This window comes from Canis lupus, chromosome 37, assembly GCF_003254725.2.
Source record: "Canis lupus dingo isolate Sandy chromosome 37, ASM325472v2, whole genome shotgun sequence".
In the NCBI taxonomy this organism is placed as follows: Eukaryota; Metazoa; Chordata; class Mammalia; order Carnivora; family Canidae; genus Canis; species Canis lupus.
This window is the reverse complement of record NC_064279.1, coordinates 14,925,332-14,943,186: the sequence shown is the minus strand read 5'-3', so window position 1 is coordinate 14,943,186 and position 17,855 is coordinate 14,925,332. Positions and strand designations below refer to the sequence as shown.

The 17,855-nt window shown below is 40.5% G+C and overlaps 1 protein-coding gene across 4 annotated transcripts in view; it reads left to right on the top strand.

Annotated features, from left to right (window-relative positions):
- INO80D (INO80 complex subunit D) overlaps positions 1–13,655 on the top strand; it is a 67,254-nt gene extending 53,599 nt beyond the window's left edge. For all 4 annotated transcript variants that reach the window (XM_049106464.1, XM_035710928.2, XM_025442121.3 and 1 more), the window contains one exon: positions 1,553–13,655. In XM_049106464.1, coding sequence (XP_048962421.1) covers positions 1,553–2,718 — 1,166 coding nt within the window. In that variant the 3' untranslated portion in view covers positions 2,719–13,655. The remainder of the gene's footprint in view (positions 1–1,552) is intronic.
- The last annotated feature ends 4,200 nt before the right edge of the window (positions 13,656–17,855 follow it).

Genomic DNA, 17,855 nt, shown 5'->3' with positions numbered 1-17,855 from the left:
TAATCTTAATACCTCACCCTGTACTTCAGTTGAAGTGTATTTTCCCAAAACAAAGTTTGCTTAATCCCACCAGTTCTCTGGTGCTTTCAGGGGAAACCTGTTTTTGTACTCTTAGAATGTTCCTTTCACCATTAAAAACAGTATTTTTGTGAAGATTAGTCAAGTTCCCAAATATATAGATTTTTTATATAGGAAATGAAATTAACAGCAGCCCATGGGCTTCTGTTTTATGAAAACTAGAATGAGAGGAGCAGGATTAACGGGTCACACAAAAGCGTTTTAAAAGATAATGGGGGAGTGGAGCGGATTGCAGAGTGTTGTGCTCACATGCACGCATGAATCTCTGTATTCTAGTCTTCCACAGCCACCCTCTGGCTGGAGGAAGGCGTTTAAGAGCAGAAGAACCAAGGGGGACTCCTACACAGCCTTTTGTCTCCCGGCTGAACCAATATGACACATCTTCTATTTTAATGATTTTGACATAAGTTTATGTAAAAACCCATGTGTGGTCAGACAGTTACCATGCATTTTAAGTTAGTATTGCTTAGAATCCTTAATTTAATGCCTCAATGAGATGAGTTTAGGGAGTGCTGTGAATAACTAAAGATGGGATACAGGTTCCAGGACAGCTCAACCTTTCAGGCCTGTCCTACAGATTAATATTTCACTCTTTCCTTCCAGTCCAGTCCTGGGAAGCTTCTCTATTCCAGTATTTCATTTTGTTTAGTTTTTTCTTAAAGATCTATTTATTTGGGGGAGAGAGTTTGGGCATGTGTAGGGGAGAGGGGTAGAGAGAGAGGAGAGAGAGTCTCAAGCAGACTCCCTGCTAAGTGCAGAGCCCACTGCGGGGCTCAATCCCACAAGCCTGAGATCAAAATCAAGAGTCAGATGCTTAATTTGACTGAGTCACCCAGGCACCTGGTTTTATTTTGTTTTGATTTTTAAAGGTTTTATTTATTTATCAGAGAGAGAGGGGCGCCTGGGTGGCTCAGTTGCTTAAGCGCCTGCCTTTGGCTCAGGTCATGATCCCCAGGGTCCTGGGATCGAGCCCCACATGGGCTCCCTGCTCCGGGGGGAGCCTGCTTCTCTCTCCTCTGCCTCTGCTTGTTTGCTTACTCTCTCTGTCAAGTAAATAAATAAAATCTTTATAAAAAAAACAAAAACAGAGAGAGCGAGGATGAGCATAGAGCCTGAATGGGGCTTGATCCCAGGACCCTGGGATCATGACCTGAGCCAAAGGCAGATGCTTAACTGACTGAGCCACCCAGGTGCCCCATTTTTTTTTTTTTTAAAGATTTACTTATTTGAGAGAGAGAGAGAGAGAGAGAAATTTAAGCAGACTCGCCACTGAGCGTGGAGCTTGATGCAAGGCTCGATCCCACTCCCTGAGATTTTGACCTGAGCTAAAACCAAGAGTCAGACGCTCAACTGACTGAGCTGCCCAGGCACCCCGTTAATAGAATATTGCTAAAAAATAATTTAGACGTGTGATTTCTGTGGTATGGGACAAGTAAAAACTCTGCTGATTCTTGACGGCTTTTGTTTTACTCAGGAAAGAATGGAGACCTCCTTCCAACTACCGAAGAGGCCGAGGAACTTGAACGGGCCTTACAGGCTGTAACTTCTCTCGAGTGCCTGAGTACCATTGGGGTACTTACTCAGTCAGATGGTGTGCCAGTCCAGGAGTTGTCAGATAGAGGAATAGGGGTGTTCTCCACAGGTACTGGAGCTTCAGGAATTCAGTCCTTGAGCCGAGAAGTAAACACGGACCTAGGGGAGCTACTGAATGGGCGCATAGTACATGATAATTTTTCTAGTCTAGAGCTGGATGAGAACCTGCTCCGTTCTGCTACCTTGTCTAACCCACCTACACCCCTGGCAGGGCAGATCCAGGGGCAGTTCTCTGCCCCAGCCAACGTCGGCCTTACTTCTGCCACTCTGATGAGCCAGAGTGCACTTGGGGAGAGAGCCTTCCCAGGACAGTTTCATGGACTACATGATGGCAGCCATGCCTCCCAGAGGCCACATCCTGCCCAGCTGCTGAGCAAGGCAGATGACCTAATCACCTCACGACAGCAATACAGCAGTGATCATTCACACTCCTCGCCCCATGGAAGCCATTATGATAGTGAGCACGTGCCGTCTCCCTATAGTGACCATATCACCTCTCCCCACACGACATCTTACTCTGGTGATAATATGGCAGCTACCTTTTCAGCAGAGATGCCCATCATGGCGCAGCACTTGCTCCCAACCCCACTCGAGGTGCCACTTGGAGGAGTCGTAAACCCCAGAACTCACTGGGGCAATCTCCCTGTCAACCTTGGAGACCCCTCTCCATTTAGCAACCTTCTCGGCGCAGATGGACATCTTCTTTCCACTTCCCTATCCACGCCACCCACCACTTCGAACTCAGAGACCACACAGCCTGCCTTCGCCACCGTGACCCCCAGCAGCTCCAGCGTGCTTCCGGGGTTACCGCAGACCAGCTTCAGTGGCATGGGGCCTTCTGCTGAACTCATGGCCTCCACCTCTCCCAAGCAGCAGCTCCCTCAGTTCAGCGCAGCCTTCGGCCACCAGCTGGGTTCTCACAGTGGCATTCCTAAGGACCTGCAGCCCAGCCACAGCTCGATAGCCCCTCCTACAGGCTTCACAGTAACAGGTGCCACAGCTACAAGTACCAATAATGCATCTTCTCCCTTTACCTCCCCTAACTGAGCGTGTCTGTGGGTTTGCAGGCAGGTGGGGAACCTGGTGTTTTCTATCTTTGTTTCCTGTTTCTCATCCCTTTCCCCCTTTTCCTAAAGAAGATTTTAAAAATCACAGGTGGGGACGAAAGGGGGAACGCTCCCTTTTCCAGTTAAACAAGTAACCCCGCGGTGGACCTTGCTTCAGTGTTCACATGTGCTCCTTTGCACTGGTGCTCATTCCCTCCTGGCAGGTTCACTCTACCCCAGTGGTTTCCTCAGTGGCTCAGCACCGTGACTGGATAGAATTGATTTTTAGCAGCAAGTCCTAGAAGTGGAAGATACCTCAGATTACCAGTGCCCTTTACTATTTCCTAGTATTCAGATCAATGCTTTCCATTCTATGACCAGGTCTTCACAGAGGTGGTTCTAGATAGAATGGTCCTATCCATTGAGTTCCCGTCTACGTGATAGCAGATGGTGCGTAGGGGAGTAGATCAAGGCTCTGACTTCACACCAACTGCTAAACACTGCACGAGGCCAGGATTCCATTCCTAATTGTGATCATGTCAATTTAAAAAGAAAAAAATTTTAGTCTTTTGACCGCCTGTGTGTATGTGCACCCACGTGTGTGTTTTTGTGCAGGGCAGGAAGCACCTGTCCCATCGTCGTTGTCGTTTCTTTTTTTTCCTAATGAGTCTAAGGCTCTTCTCCTTTCCCACATCTCACAACCCCAATCAGGTTGGCCATTTTCTCCCCGCTGTATTAACTCAGTCTCCCGCATAGAGAGGGTGGTGGTCCGACCAGGCGAGTTACACGACCCTGTTCTGCTAAGTCACCCAGGAGCGCAGCGGGCCGCATTCACGTCGGGGCTGTGGGGATGTCACTAAGTTACCCAGCTCGTGCGGTGTGACTGCAGGGTTGCTGAGATTCTGAGGTCTGGTTGTTATTTTTGCCTTTTTAGACGAGCATTTGTTTCTCCATCCCTCTCTCACGGAATACATTCATGAGATGTAATTATAAAAAAAGACCATATTTTGATGTGAAAAAGCAGGAGAGGTCAGATAGATTTGGAAAGATGGGATCTCTGAACTCTTTGATCCGTCTTTTACTTTTGACTTTCATGTTTACAGTAGTGATTCTTCGGTAAGATTTGTAAAATGTTGAAGACACTTGTAGAATCAATGTATCAGTTGTGAAGTGATGTGTAATATCTGAAGGATACACATTTTAAAGTCTTTCAAAGCGGAATATGGAAACGAGACATAAATTTTACCCATACCCTTTGGTACTTTTAAAATAATTGAAGTGCTTAGGTTTAAGTTCGGGGACTTTTTTTTTTTTTTTTAAGTACCAGGATTTTAGGGTTAAAAATCATATTGGGTAGTTTAGTAAGTTGGTGACTATGAAATAAATCTGTGAGGTTTCTTTTTACCTGCCTTCTCCCCTGCCCCCTCCCCAAGGGTGGAACTAGATTCTAAAGGCATCTGTGCTCTGCTTTTGCTGAGAAGTTTCACTGTCCCCTGAGATACCATTGGCTATTTATACCTGAGTCGAGTCTAATTTACATATATATATTTTAAAAGATGAGTAGAGAACATATCTATTAATGATGTGATATAATAATTCATTTGTCAGGGAATATTTGATCTTAATTCCTTTTCAATAGGTAAAGATTTGGATGTATTTTCCTACTTCCTATATGTATTCTCTTTATGCCATGCTAATTCTAACCAGTCCCTTCTTTTGAAAGCTTTTCTTTCTCTGCTTTTTAAAGGAATGATGGTGATCAGCAGGCATTATGTAGATACCATGTGCCTGAGATTATGGAGGGGAAATGTCACGTGACTGTATGAAATCATTATATGCCCTAGTTTGTATTTATTGAAGTTTCTTTTTGTGGGCCAAAAATACATTTGTAATATATTTAGTTTGTTTTTTTTTAATCATGATAATTGATTGGAAGATTTATTTTTTAATAGCTTTGCCTTTTTTGCAGATTGAGAAATTTCTAAATTATAAATTATGTCACAAAGCAAAATTATATTTGGTATCACCATAAATTTCTATTCTGAGTGGTGAGAACAGATCATTTGAGTATTTCTCACCTGTGAAACCTATGTTAGTAAGCTTTTTTATTTTAATGTACTGTAATGAAATGATTACGAGTAGTTACCTCTGCTCAAAAGTATCACTTAGTTTGCGCCACTCTTTCACTTCCCGTTACAATCATCACTAGAAAACTGTCCATTCCCAGCAATTCGATCTAGTCTCCACTGTGTACAAATTCAAGGTTGTAGCAGAGCAGCAGCACACTGACTATCTTATCTATCGGCCCTTCTTTGACAGCAAAGGGAAAGTCACGGGTAGTCGGTTTGAACTTTTCTGGCTATTTGTCCCTCGTGGTAGCTGCTTAAAATTCTTCAGTTATCAAAACTGAGTTTGCAGTAAGTTGCACATTTTCTTGTTTGCAATTTTCTGTTCTATGTGCATTGAAAAGCCCTTTTCCTGCTTTCTAGTAAGGAGGCATGAAATGATCAGGAATGTTGCCAGTTAACAGCTTCACACCAAAAACTTTGAGTAAATTCATTTTTGTTTAGATGCCCCCAGTGATAGCCGAAGCAGGGGCACCCGTAGAGAGTACCAGCATAGGTCTGGGGAATTAGCAAAAAAACACAAATTTGTCCTCTCCTTTCATCTCTGTCAAAACAAATAGCCAAGCTTGCGATTCGCTTTGCTCTTGCGGTTTCTTGTGAGTCCCTTTTTGGAAGCGAGAAGAACGTCTGTGAACCCAGAGATACCGGTCCCGTTTTTCTTTTAGCTGACACGGAACAATTCTAGTCTATTAGTTGTAGGTGTGCTGTTAATGTGTAGAGAAAGAAATGAAGTGTCTTTTACTCCAGAAATAGGAAAATTAGTGTCTTTTAAATAGCACTTATGCTATCATAAGGCAATACTGGAATCAAAAACAAATTTTACATAAGGTCCTAATTAGGTGGAAACTAGCTTTTATTCTAGTGTGAAATGAGAAATAGTGGCAGAGAAGTTCACTCTGTCTCTGCAGTTCTTTGGGACCATTTATAAAGGCCAGTTAGATTGTGTTAATGTGATTTACTTACAAAGTTGCTGCAGTTCATGGATACATTCTGTGCTTGGAGAATCTGAATTCCATTCTAAGGAATGATACTCACTGGCTGTGATCTTATAGCATCGAAGGAAAGATGTGTTTTCTCTCCTTTACTCTCTCTACATAATTGTTAATATTATTTTAATTAAAGTACTTAAGACATTGTTTTCTCCTCTGTAAAAATGGCTTAGTAATTTGCACATCTGCGTAGGTTATGTAGCTAGTAAACAATTCACAGTAGTAAATAGCAATTACACTTAACCCACCAAATGACAGACTATGCAATGGAAAATTTTGTAATTATCGTCACATAGCTTATATGGTGAAGGATTTTTTTTTTCCCTCTCTCTCTAGTAACCTACCACATGAGATAGAACTGCTTTATAAATGACTTCCTGAGCAATTTCATGCTGGCAGGCAGTGTGGTGTGTCTAGTGTCCCTCCACGAAGAGATTATAATTTAATGAGAAGCAAATAGTAGGTATGGACATAAAGTTGGAAAATGTGTCTGGTTTTTTGTTTTGTTTTTCTTAAAATTGTAGTTACCGTCTTGAGTGGCATCAGGCTAAGGAAAGCTAATACTTTATCTTTGCCAAATAATTATTTATAAGATTAATTTCTTCAATAGGCCCAGTCTCTCAACTGCAAGCTAAGAGTCCTCACTTTCTGTGACTAACACTAAAGCTTTGCCTTATCAGAGCTCGCTTGCAGTCCATGATCACAACCCAGAGGCAAAGACAGTGCTTTGATTTGGAAGGAAATGGTGTCTGTGATACATTCCCGATTTGTAAGCTTTCTTCTTATGAAAAAGAATTTATATTTCTATTGACCTGTACCATTCAGTTTTGCTTTGTTTTTTTTTAGTTTAAGTAGGTTCCACACCTAATGTGGGGCTTGAACTCACAACCCTGAGATCGAGAGTCACATGCGCTACCAGCTGAGCCAGCCACATACCCCTGTACCATTCGGTTTTTATCCCTTGGCCCTAGAATTTGAGCATATGTAGGTAACTCCCATGCCCTTGGTTCGTGTTACTTGCCCGCAATCTCTCCTGCACCCCTGCATCACAGGGGCGGTGGTGGTGGTCGTGGGCTGCATCAGCAATGTTTGTGTGAGGCAATCGCCTTCCCTCCAAGTTCAGTAGGTTGTTGTGGATTGGTATTGTAAAAAGATGAGGATATTCATAACACTAAACTAGTTATTTTGATGGGTTTGGAATTCATTTTTAAAAATTAGCTATCTAGTTTCCACATTCTTCAACCTCTTCTTTTTAGCCTTTTAACATCCTACTAAGTTCTGTTTTTAATCTGGTATAATAGATTAGTCTAATACAGTGGTCTTCTACATGGTCAACAGAACTCTGCAGGCAAATGAGGCGATTTCAAGGATTCCTTAAAAGAAAATGTCATACTGAATAGTCTTCATTTATCTCTTTCATCACCAACACCTACATCGTTCCAAGGATTTTTTTTTCCTGATGAGAAATACATTCCTTGGGGGTGAGGTAGGAGGTGGAAATATATATATGATAGAACATAGATATCCCCCCCTCTCACAATACATTGAAAATACGGAATCTTTACTGGCATTCTAAAGAAAGGTTAAACAATGACTTCTTAATATCTGCAGCCTTATGAGCTTCCCAGTATCCTGTTCCGCATGGAACCAGAATTCATGTTTAGTAGATTAAAGTGACATTTTCAATGCTACCTTTCAAAAGATTTGAAATAAGATACCAGTGAAGAACATATTTGGGGTATCTGTTCAGCGTTTCCCCCTGACCAGTGAGTTAGGAAAGAAAACCTAAAATGCAAGTGAATAGTTATGTCTCCTAATAGCCAGTGTCATTAATGCAAAAATTGTGGGGCCGACTTAGCCTCTTTTCTAAATAGCAAAAATTCTCTTTGCCCTCAGCTCTAACTTCTCTTAGCCTCCCTCTCTCTGCACTGTGATCCAGAGCCAATAAAGGACATGTCGTATTTCAGGGAGAGAGAGCAAATTTGGTATGACTTTCTTTACCAGAAACTAGGTTCCCAGATCTTGGGGATGTCTGACTACTTAGAGTGGCGGAGTTTTGGGGGATCTAAAGTTGAGTCTGAAAAACAATGTTGTAAGAGAAGAGTTGTCTAACTCTTAGTAAGCCTCTGTCGGGCAGCCCAGCTCTCCTTCCCTTTGCCCTCCTGCCTGCTGGCCTCAGTACTCCCCTACACCCCCTTCTCAAGCCTACATGCATACACCCCTGATCTGCCCTGATCCTGGCCTAAGAGTCATAGACACCACCTCTTTCACTTGTTTTTGTTTTGTTTTATTTTGTTTTTTGTTTTCGTTTGAGCTGGGGACCACTGAAGTAAGCTCTATATGCACCCAAAGTTCCCCTTGGGAAAATGTTCACCATGCACTGTAGAAGCTTCCAGTGCAGCGAAACCATACCAGTGCTTTTGCCTGGGGAATAGACTGATTGCCCTGAACTGACTCCACCCTGCATCGGTAAGGCCCCGTGGGCACCAGCAGATAAGCGTGCAAGTGATGGGAAGCTGGATGCTGGTGACATTGTCTTCATCTGCTCGGAAGGGTTGCAATCAGTCCCTCTTCGCAGTGATTCTTCTTTTCACTGTATAGTGTTGAGTATGTCTCAGGGATTCCTTGTGGAAATTAGGGCAGTTTGTAAAATAAGAAACTAGTTTTAAGAGAAACTAAAGGTGACTCATTGAAGAGAGCGCAAGAAAGAGAAAGCGTTCGGTTTTGTAGCCCACCGTGTCTCGCATAGGACCTCTTTCCTTTCTCCTTCAGGCTCTCATCTCCGCTTCAGCAAACAGAATCCTTTCCCATCACGCACAGCTTTAAAAGTTTTATTTAAAAGTTTCCTTCCCCAATGAGCTTTCAGAATACTTATTGTAGATTTTAAGAGAAAAGGTATATTAATTTATACTATTAACATCACCTCATAAATTATAAGTTTTATACTAAAGCTGTATTGAGTGTAATGAATTATGTTGCCTATGTGTTTTAATAGCTTAAGAAATTATATATGAGCTTTTTGGGTTTTTTGTTTTTTTTTTTTTTGTTTTTGTTTTTTGTTTTTTTAACAAAACAAACTAGTGAAGCACCTTTTTACACTGGATCTCTGCCGTGTCAAGGTGTATAGCTATCCTTTGCTACCTTGCAGATATATAAAATAAAAGGATATCCTGGGGCCTCAATGTAGAACACCTTTAGACCATTTATTACTGCTCATAGAACTGTTGGGAATCGTGTTTCTCTAGTAAATGATCTGTGGTTTACACTTAAGACGGCTAGAAGCTTAGTTACAGGGTAAATAGAAATACATAGATCAAGCAAAACTCCCAACTACTGTAGCTGGAATTTGTAAACTAAGTTTTTAAGACCTCTTTTATTTGCTATGGAGTTATTCTTTAATTTACAGTTCCTTCTGTAAGTTGGGAAGTAAAATAGAAAAAATAATAAATTTAGATGTTCTCAGTGTCTTATTCAGGAACTTTTTTACCCCTCCTCACTAAGGAATTCCCACTGTGACTTAAAAATAGAATTAAATTACTTGTGTGCTTGTCTCCGTCTGTGTTTTTACACACATGCAAAAATATACATTGGGGGCACGTGTGTGAGAGAGATGAATGTGTGCTTAGGTTAAAAATAGAAGAAGGTAACAATGTATTGTAGAAATACGGTTTATTTAGATGAGGCTATCAAGAGTTATTTTCTCATCGTCTCTGTAGTAAAAATACACCAAATTCTTCATTATGCTATTTTATGTTAAAAGGCTAGCTCTGATATCATGTGCATTTTATTTTAACCTTTTGATTAACTTATGCTATGTTTTTAAAATGACATGAGAAACAGGTTCAAAGACCAGCCTCTCACTTTTGAGCATAAAAATATGAGAGAGAGAGAGAGAGAGACAAACCAGACATAGAGAGACAAACCAGACATGAGCTGTGTTTATCTGCTGGGGTGATGGGACCAGATCAGTTGAAACAACTTTTTTTATGTTAATAATATATTTCTTTGTATTCTGAGTTAGAAAATCTTATTGATCATCTTTTCTTGGTGAAGTTAAGAAAATTATAAGCTTTTAATAAAGAATGCCATTTTTTGAAGGGACTGCTTTGTTGAAAGAGTTGGTGGGATCATTTCACCATGTATACTTCAAAGCTGGGATGATTTCAGTTATTTCCAAAAATTAAAAAAAAAATTACTCCGTTGTGCTATTTATGAAGTTAGCGTGCCCCCGACCCCCGTATTTTGGTTATAGGAAAAATTATGCTACCCTTGACTTTTACCTGATTCATATGGAATTAAAAAAGATACATTCCTATATTTTAAGTTTTGTCATTTTGCTATACTACACATTCAGTACTGGAGTATCTGGTGGTCTAACATAGCCAAAACTAGAGTTGTTATTAAATGCTCCAATCACATTTAATTTTACTATAAAAAAAAATCATGTACTTTGATATATGTCAAAACAACTTCTGATAACACACCAGAATTTGTAGTTCTCTTTGAAGCCTCATTCATCTTAGGTATAGTCAAGACCTAGGAAAGCTTTACATGTCGTTCCTTTTATAGTTGTATTTCTGCATCTCCCAGTTTCATTCACTCTTGCTTTATGGATTTTTTAAAAATCTGCATATTTCTTGTACATATGCATGCAAATGAAAGAAGGGAGTTTGTATTGGTGCCATTTCTCCCTTCAGTTACTCTGGTTAATGGGATTTGCTAGAATAAACTCCCCCTGATTGAAGGGTGAAAATAAACCCTTTTGTGTATATCTGTACAGAGATGTGTATATGGGATGTGGTGGCACTTTGCTGAATGTGAACTTGCCTTGTCAATGGAAAGATTGAAAAGTATTATGTTTATTTATACATTTGTATAAATCTATATATACACGTATGTATATGTGTGTGTATAGATAAAGCTATATACATATATTTCCCTAAAAAATGTGTGTGTGTAATAGATAAACAGCCTTTGTTAAAGCAAGATTATACGTCGATGGAAAACTCGATGATTCTGTAAGCAAGAGGAGGTGACAGCCTAGAGCACACCATCGGTGCATACGAAGATGGGAGTCCTTTGGATTATAGTCTTGTTTATGGTTATTATAATTGAATTCCTGCTAGAACTCTTACCAGTTCCATTGTTCTTCATCTTCACTGCCTTCTAAATCAATCTCATCACACTTCATTGTATTTCCCCCCCTTTATTATGTCCTTCCTAGCCGAAAGCATTTGGCTTAAGCATAATTCATTAACTTCTCAGTCATTTCTTTTAAAGATCTTTATCTCTGAAATTTTCCTGAAGATGTAGATTTTGGTAATAGTTTGTCTAGTAATTTTGAGGATTGGGTATTCATCTTCATCTCAAAAATAAACAGAAAACCAACATTCAAACAAGGCTAATCTGAAAGTTACCTAGATCATTTGGAGACATTTTACTCACGTTGGAAAAGAGCATAATTATAATCTTATTGGTAACAGCGTTTGGTTTATTTCCCCATTTACTGTCTTCAATCTGTCATTTAAAAATGTGGTTTACTTTGTGTCTTAATCATAAACTTACCATTTTCATTTTAATGGAAAGCATACAAAATCACATAAACCTCTTGAATTCTACAACTAACTCATTTTGCTCATAAAACTGCTTTAACAAATTCTTAAGTAATGAATTTTGCTGTATTTCCTTTTGACTTTTTCCACATTTGTGACATTCTGTTTTAACTTTGCTGCAGCTCTCTAGAAAACTTGCATCCCTATATATTGTGCCTTTAAAGCTCTTATGCACACACAGACAAAAGTGTATATATACATGTCAGAGCATGTGTACATATACTTTCGTATATACTCACACAGTATGTCTCATATTGTGGGAGTGAATATATAGATATTCAAAGGCAATGAAATGTTGCTTTCTAGATATATATGTATATAAATAGTGTTGATATACTGTATATACACATGTATATGTATGAGTTTTAAATGGCAATCTTTTACATTTAGCAAAATGCTGCCCCTACTGGAATATTGTCACTGCAGTGGCAGTTGTATGTAATGATTTAAAATACATTATCGAAAATTATTTAAAGAACATTTAAAAGTCTCATCTAAAGACATCCACACATTATTTATTTATCTTTTCCTTTTTATTGTTACTTTTTTTTTTTTAACTGAAAGGGAGACTCTCATTTTTTAAAATGCCACCTGTCCTATGGGAGAAAGAGAGAGAGAGAGAGCCGGGGATTCACTTGGGAACCTCGTGCATTTTCCCTCTCTCTGAAATGGAGATGTACCACAAACCAGCCTGTTTGTTTCAGTTGTAAAGCAATCCTAACATTTCCATTAGCGTATGTCCTCCACCATCTTCCAGATCAACTTAATTCACCAATCTGCCTCTTCCTTTCATTAATAAATAATGATCATTGAGATCATTTTGCCTGGGGGAAGTTAACTACTCTAGCTGCAGGGAAATCTATCACCTAACTGTTATGCTGCCTTGTTCAAAATTCAACTTTGAGGGGAGGCAGCTCTCATGAAGCTGTCTTAAGCATGTTTTGCATATATTTAGTTAAAGGTCTTCCCAGACGCTTTTTTCTTGTTAAAGAGCTCGGAGTCTGCATGCACCTGCCGTAGATTCAATCCCTATTCCCCACCGCTTCAGGTGTTTTCATTAATATATCAGTTTGACGCACTGAACGACAGACTAGGAAGAAAAAAAAACATTAAATCTTTAATTTTGCGATGAGTTGGCAACCGATTACATTTCAAGACCTTCCAGAAAAAAAAAAAAGACCTTCCAGAGAGAGGAACATAGATGGACAATCCTAAATTGTAAGATGTTAACAAAAAGCAAAAGAGAACCAAGAACCAACAGTGGAGTAAGAGTCCCCCCTGAAGACCAGAACCGAGAGGTTGGGGTTTGAGTGATTTTACAGAGTAGTTTAGCTGGAACTTGATATCAGAAGCAGCCTTTAACAAAAAGCCTCTTGGCAATCATAGGGTAGGTACTAACTGGAGAACTGAGGTATAAATTGAAACCAAGTTGCAGTGGGAAATCACAGGTGAGGTGGTCTCTTCTTTGGATCCTGTTAAGTGACAAGACAGGTTGCACAGATTTAAAATCTCTTCTTACAAAGTAACTGCACGGTAGCAAGGACTAGCAGTTCTCAAAGCCCTTCTTTTTCAGTGTTCTCATTCACCTTGGCACACAAGTATGTTTAACAGGCCATACATTAAAAATATTTACAAAAAAAAAAAAAGCTGCTTAAAGGGAACTTACAAACTGAGGATCTTGTCTGGATTTGCGTGAATAGTGGCTAGAAGTTTAGTTATATGCACAAAAGCCAAGGGGCCACTCGTTTCTGCACAGACTGTAGCAGCAAGATGAGGAGGTTGGCAGGTTTATTGGTAAGAGCCCCCCGTCCCCACCGTTGTGGCGGAAAGGCATGTCTGATTTTGAGTGGTGTTGCTGGGTGGGGGCGGGGAACCACATTTTGGGAGGTGATGGGCTTTTGGTTTGTAATTTCCCTTTAAACATGAAGAGATGGCTCACATTTTCCATATATATCTCAATGAATGTACTGTATTACTGTTTTAAAAATTTGATGAAATAATAATGGATTGGTCTCCTTTTGTTATCTGGTCCTTGTTTAATTTGTTTAAGGGTTTTTGTATACAAAAGTTTACATTTTTATGTATATTTTTCTTGTGTAAAAACTGATGTAATATGTGTATAAAACACTGTATGTATTATCTGTATATAGTGTGACAAAATGATTTTTCTTTCTTTCTTTTGGATGTATTAATAAATCTTGCTGTGAAGTAGCTTTGTTTCGGGTATAATTTCCTTTGCCTGGATATAGATCGAAGCTGCAAATCCAGGGTAGGCATTTTCCCCCTTTTGTTATTTAAGTAGAGTGATTTTTCAAGATCTATTTTATCAAGAATTCTGGGGATATAAATTCATGGCTCTTTATGGTTAGATCAACGATTAATATTTGCAATAGCTATGGACCAAGTAAATGCTAGGTGAGCTTTATGTGGTTATCTAGAACCTTGAAATCCAACCAGAAGTTGCATTGGAAATTGTTACATGTTGGGACGCCTGGGTGGCTCAGTGGTTGAGTCCTGGAGTCCCAGGATCGAGTTCCGCGTCGGGCTCCCTGCATGGAGCCTGCTTCCCCCTCTGCCTGTGTCTCTGCCTCTATCTCTCATGAATAAATAAATAAAATCTTAAAAAAAAAAAAAGTGTTACATGTCATGATGGAGGTCTTCCAAGCCAATTTCTATGTCATTTAATCAGAAGGCCTTTCTTTTTATAGCTTTAGAAGTATAAGAACTTTATGCTATATAACCAAAAGTTAAAAAAAAGAAAAGAAAAAAACCTCAAACATTCTTTTCCTTTCAAGCATTGCCAAGTGTCTTCCTTGTATCCCCTTGGAACTTAATTGTTACTTTTTTTTTTTTTTTTTTTTAGGATTTTATTTATTCATGAGAGACAGAGAGGCAGAGACAGGCAGAGGGAGAAGCAGGCTCCATGCAGGGAGCCCGACGCGGGACTCGATCCCGGGTCTCCAGGATCACGCCCTGGACTGAAGGCAGCGCCAAACCGCTGAGCCACCGGGGCTGTCCTTTTACTTTATTTTTTAATATGTAGACTGGAACATTTCCTCTGCTGTCTTGTTGCCAAAGGATTTTGTGGTACACATAGAGGCTAGGATAAAATTCATAAAGAAATATTAGTAATCTAATTACACATTGCTTTTACTAGAGATTTACTATTCTTCGTTCTTGTGGGGCATTTAGGCTAGTTTTGCTTCTCCAAAAAAAGGTAACATTTTGAGACTAGCAGCAAATGCCCATAATACTGGTAAAATGGCTGGCGTCCCCAGCTCTACTTCTGAAATTGACAATATATGAAGAACAATGCTCGAAATTGATCTGTCCATTTCTTTGGCTATATGATAGTTGATTTTAAACTCTTGTTTACTTCTATTAAGGATGCTCCTTTTCTAAATATATGCACAAATGACAAGCTTTTGAGATTGTGCTGGCTCAGTTCTGGATTGATTATTTATTTATTTATTTACTTATTTATTTATTTAGTGAGGGAGAGAGCGAGAATCTCAAGCAGGTTCCACTCCCAGCACGGAGCCCCACACAGGGCTCCATCTCCCTACTCTGAGAACATAACCTGAGCCGAAATCGAGTCAATTGCTTAACAACTGAGACCCCCAGGCTCTCCACTTGATTAATTTTTTTTAATAGCAGCCTAAGGAGACAAGCTTTGGAGGGAAATGTTTGGGTTGAAGCTACATGTTTAAAAGCGTGGTATTGAGAGCCTGTGGTCACCAAGTAAAAGCAAAAAATAGGATTTATAAGAGAATCTATTTTCTTAACTCTTCATTGACATATCTTCACCCCCTTGCTCTTTTCCTGTTTCATTAATAATAATATATATTTTTTAAGTATGCTCCATACCCAACATTGGTATGGAGCTTACTTAAAAAACTACGTTTTTTTTTTTTGTTTTTTTTGTTTTTTTAACTTCCGGACTTGAAGTCATGATCAAGAGTTGCATGCTCTACCAACTGAGCCAGCTGGGCACCCCATTAACAGTAAATAATTCTTGGGAGAATAAAGCCTATATTATTTAAAAATCTGCTAATCTGCATTAATAGTACCTTTCTGCAATGTGTGGATATGAACGTTAAGGTGGTATTATTTTGTTCCTTTCACATAACTGGCTTCCTGGAAAATCCTTTAACTGACATGCTGTGACTGTAGTCAGTTATTTTTCCTCCTTGAAATCCCTGTGATGGAGAGATGTCTACTGTGGTGTGTGGTTGTCATTTCTGTTCTTCCATCTTTCCGATCTTTTGTCTTTCAGGTCTTCCATTCATTTTCTTATTCACTTTGTTATATTTTTGAGCACTCTGTGTAGAGACAGTGGGACACCTAAAAATGAATCACACCTGGATTCTACAGCCGAAGACTTTGCCATGTAGTGGAAGAGAGAAGACGGGTAACTAAACAGACAAGGTAGGAGTTGCTCCGAAGAGTGTTCTGTAAGTTCATGTTGGAAAGAGATGATTTCCAATCAAAGGAGAGAAAACTTTGTAGAGGACAGTACATGTGTGCATTCAAGGCCAGACGGTGCTGGGACATTGAGAAATGGAGAGTGTTCCAGATGGAGGAGCAGTGTAAGCAGTTTGTGCAAGAGCAGGGAGCAGCTGAACTCGGACAGGCGTGAAATGCATGTAGGAGAGAGGTGAAGAATGGAGTGGAGAAGCCAATGGTAGGGATGGAGCGGAGAAGCCAATGGCAATTGCATAGGGAGCATGGAAGGCAGAACAGGCAGGGTTAGGATACTTAAGGAAGTAGAAACTAGTCATGGCAGTAAAAATACAAAGGAGGGAGAAATTCAAAGACTGGGAAACAGACTGATGAGATGGTGGGGCAAGAGAGGAGGTGGAATCAAAAGGAGCTTCACCCAGACTTCTGGAAGAGCGCTGCTGCCAGGGGCAGAAGTGGGCAGCACCACTCAAGGCCAAGGGTTGTGAGAGAGCCAGTGAGTTTGCATATACATATATTTTAGAGAGAGAGCAGAGAAGGGGCAGAGGGAGATGGAGAGAGGGAATCTCCAACAGGCCTCATGCCCAGTGCAGAGCCTGATGCAGGGCTTGATCTCAAAACCCTGAGATCTGTGTCCTGAGCTGAAATCAAAGGGTTGGCCGATTAAGCGACTGAGCCACCCAGGTGTCCTGAGCCAGTGAGTTTTAGATTTATGAAGTTAGGAGTTGGAAGCAGGGGCATCCGGTGGGCATGGGCAACCAGGAGGGCAGTGAGGACTCAGGAGAAAGAGAGGTATAAACGTTAATGGGCGTGGAGTTCATTGTGGAAGCCAGGTGTAAATGATGGAGGAAGAAAGCTAAGGGCAGATTTCGGGGAGCAGCACTGTGCAATCATTTCTGTATTTTATTTACAGCCCAGAAAGAGCTCCAACACTTGCCCAGTCTCCCACCCAGGGAACACGGAGCTGGTATTCAGAGGCTGGCAGGCTGACCTGCATCCTTCGCCTGGTATTGAGGAACGTCAGCGCCCTCGCGCCATCCCTGCCCAGCAAGGGCCTGCGGGTGTGCAGGCCTCACCCCCACACTCCTTGTTTGCCTCACAGTGCATTTTACTGAATGAGGTCAGTAACATCAAGTCGTTTGTGAATAGAAGGAAGGCAGATCTCAGGAGACTTAGAGCATCTGGTAAGAGGCAGTGCAGCGATTGGTTAGGGCTGTGGACTTTGGACAAGACTTCCTTAGTCCTAACGTTGACTCCGTTATGAACTGTGTGACCTCAGGTAAGTCCCCTAACCTCTCCCTGCTTCAGTTTCCTTATCTGTAAAATGCACTGTGAGGATTACAGGACACAGTCTGAGAGCGCCCTGAGAAGGGTCCCTGGCACCTACTAAGCACTTGGGACATTTTAGTTATGCTCATTTTATAACCAGAGGACACGACTGAAGATACCCACAACATAGGCCCCTTCCTAAAATAAGCATCTGGGGGAAAATGAACAAAGAGGAGGTGTGGAGGAGGAGCACGGGGATAGACAAGGAGCCCAGGCAAGACCTTCTGATGAGGGAGTGCTGACAGTTTGCAATACGAGAGGACACAAGCAACCAACAGACAGGCACTTCCAAAATACTCTAGGATGCAATCAGTTACTAAAATCCAGTTAACTGAAATACAACTTTGCCTTTTGCTTTGTGACTTTAAAAAATTCTCCCACGTTTCATCTTACATAGCAAAGCGTTTTGAGGGACAAAGAGACAAAATGTATCATTGTATCCTGACTTGGAGAATACGTGTTGGGTTAAAAAGTATTTAAGAAAATAAAAGTATAAAGAACTAGTAGAAGGGCCTTTATTAAAATCTGTGCCTGTCACCTGCTAACCTTAAAAACTGAGATAAAATTTAAAGAGCCAGACTAGGGGAGGGATGTACAAGTTTGAATATACATTATAAAGCT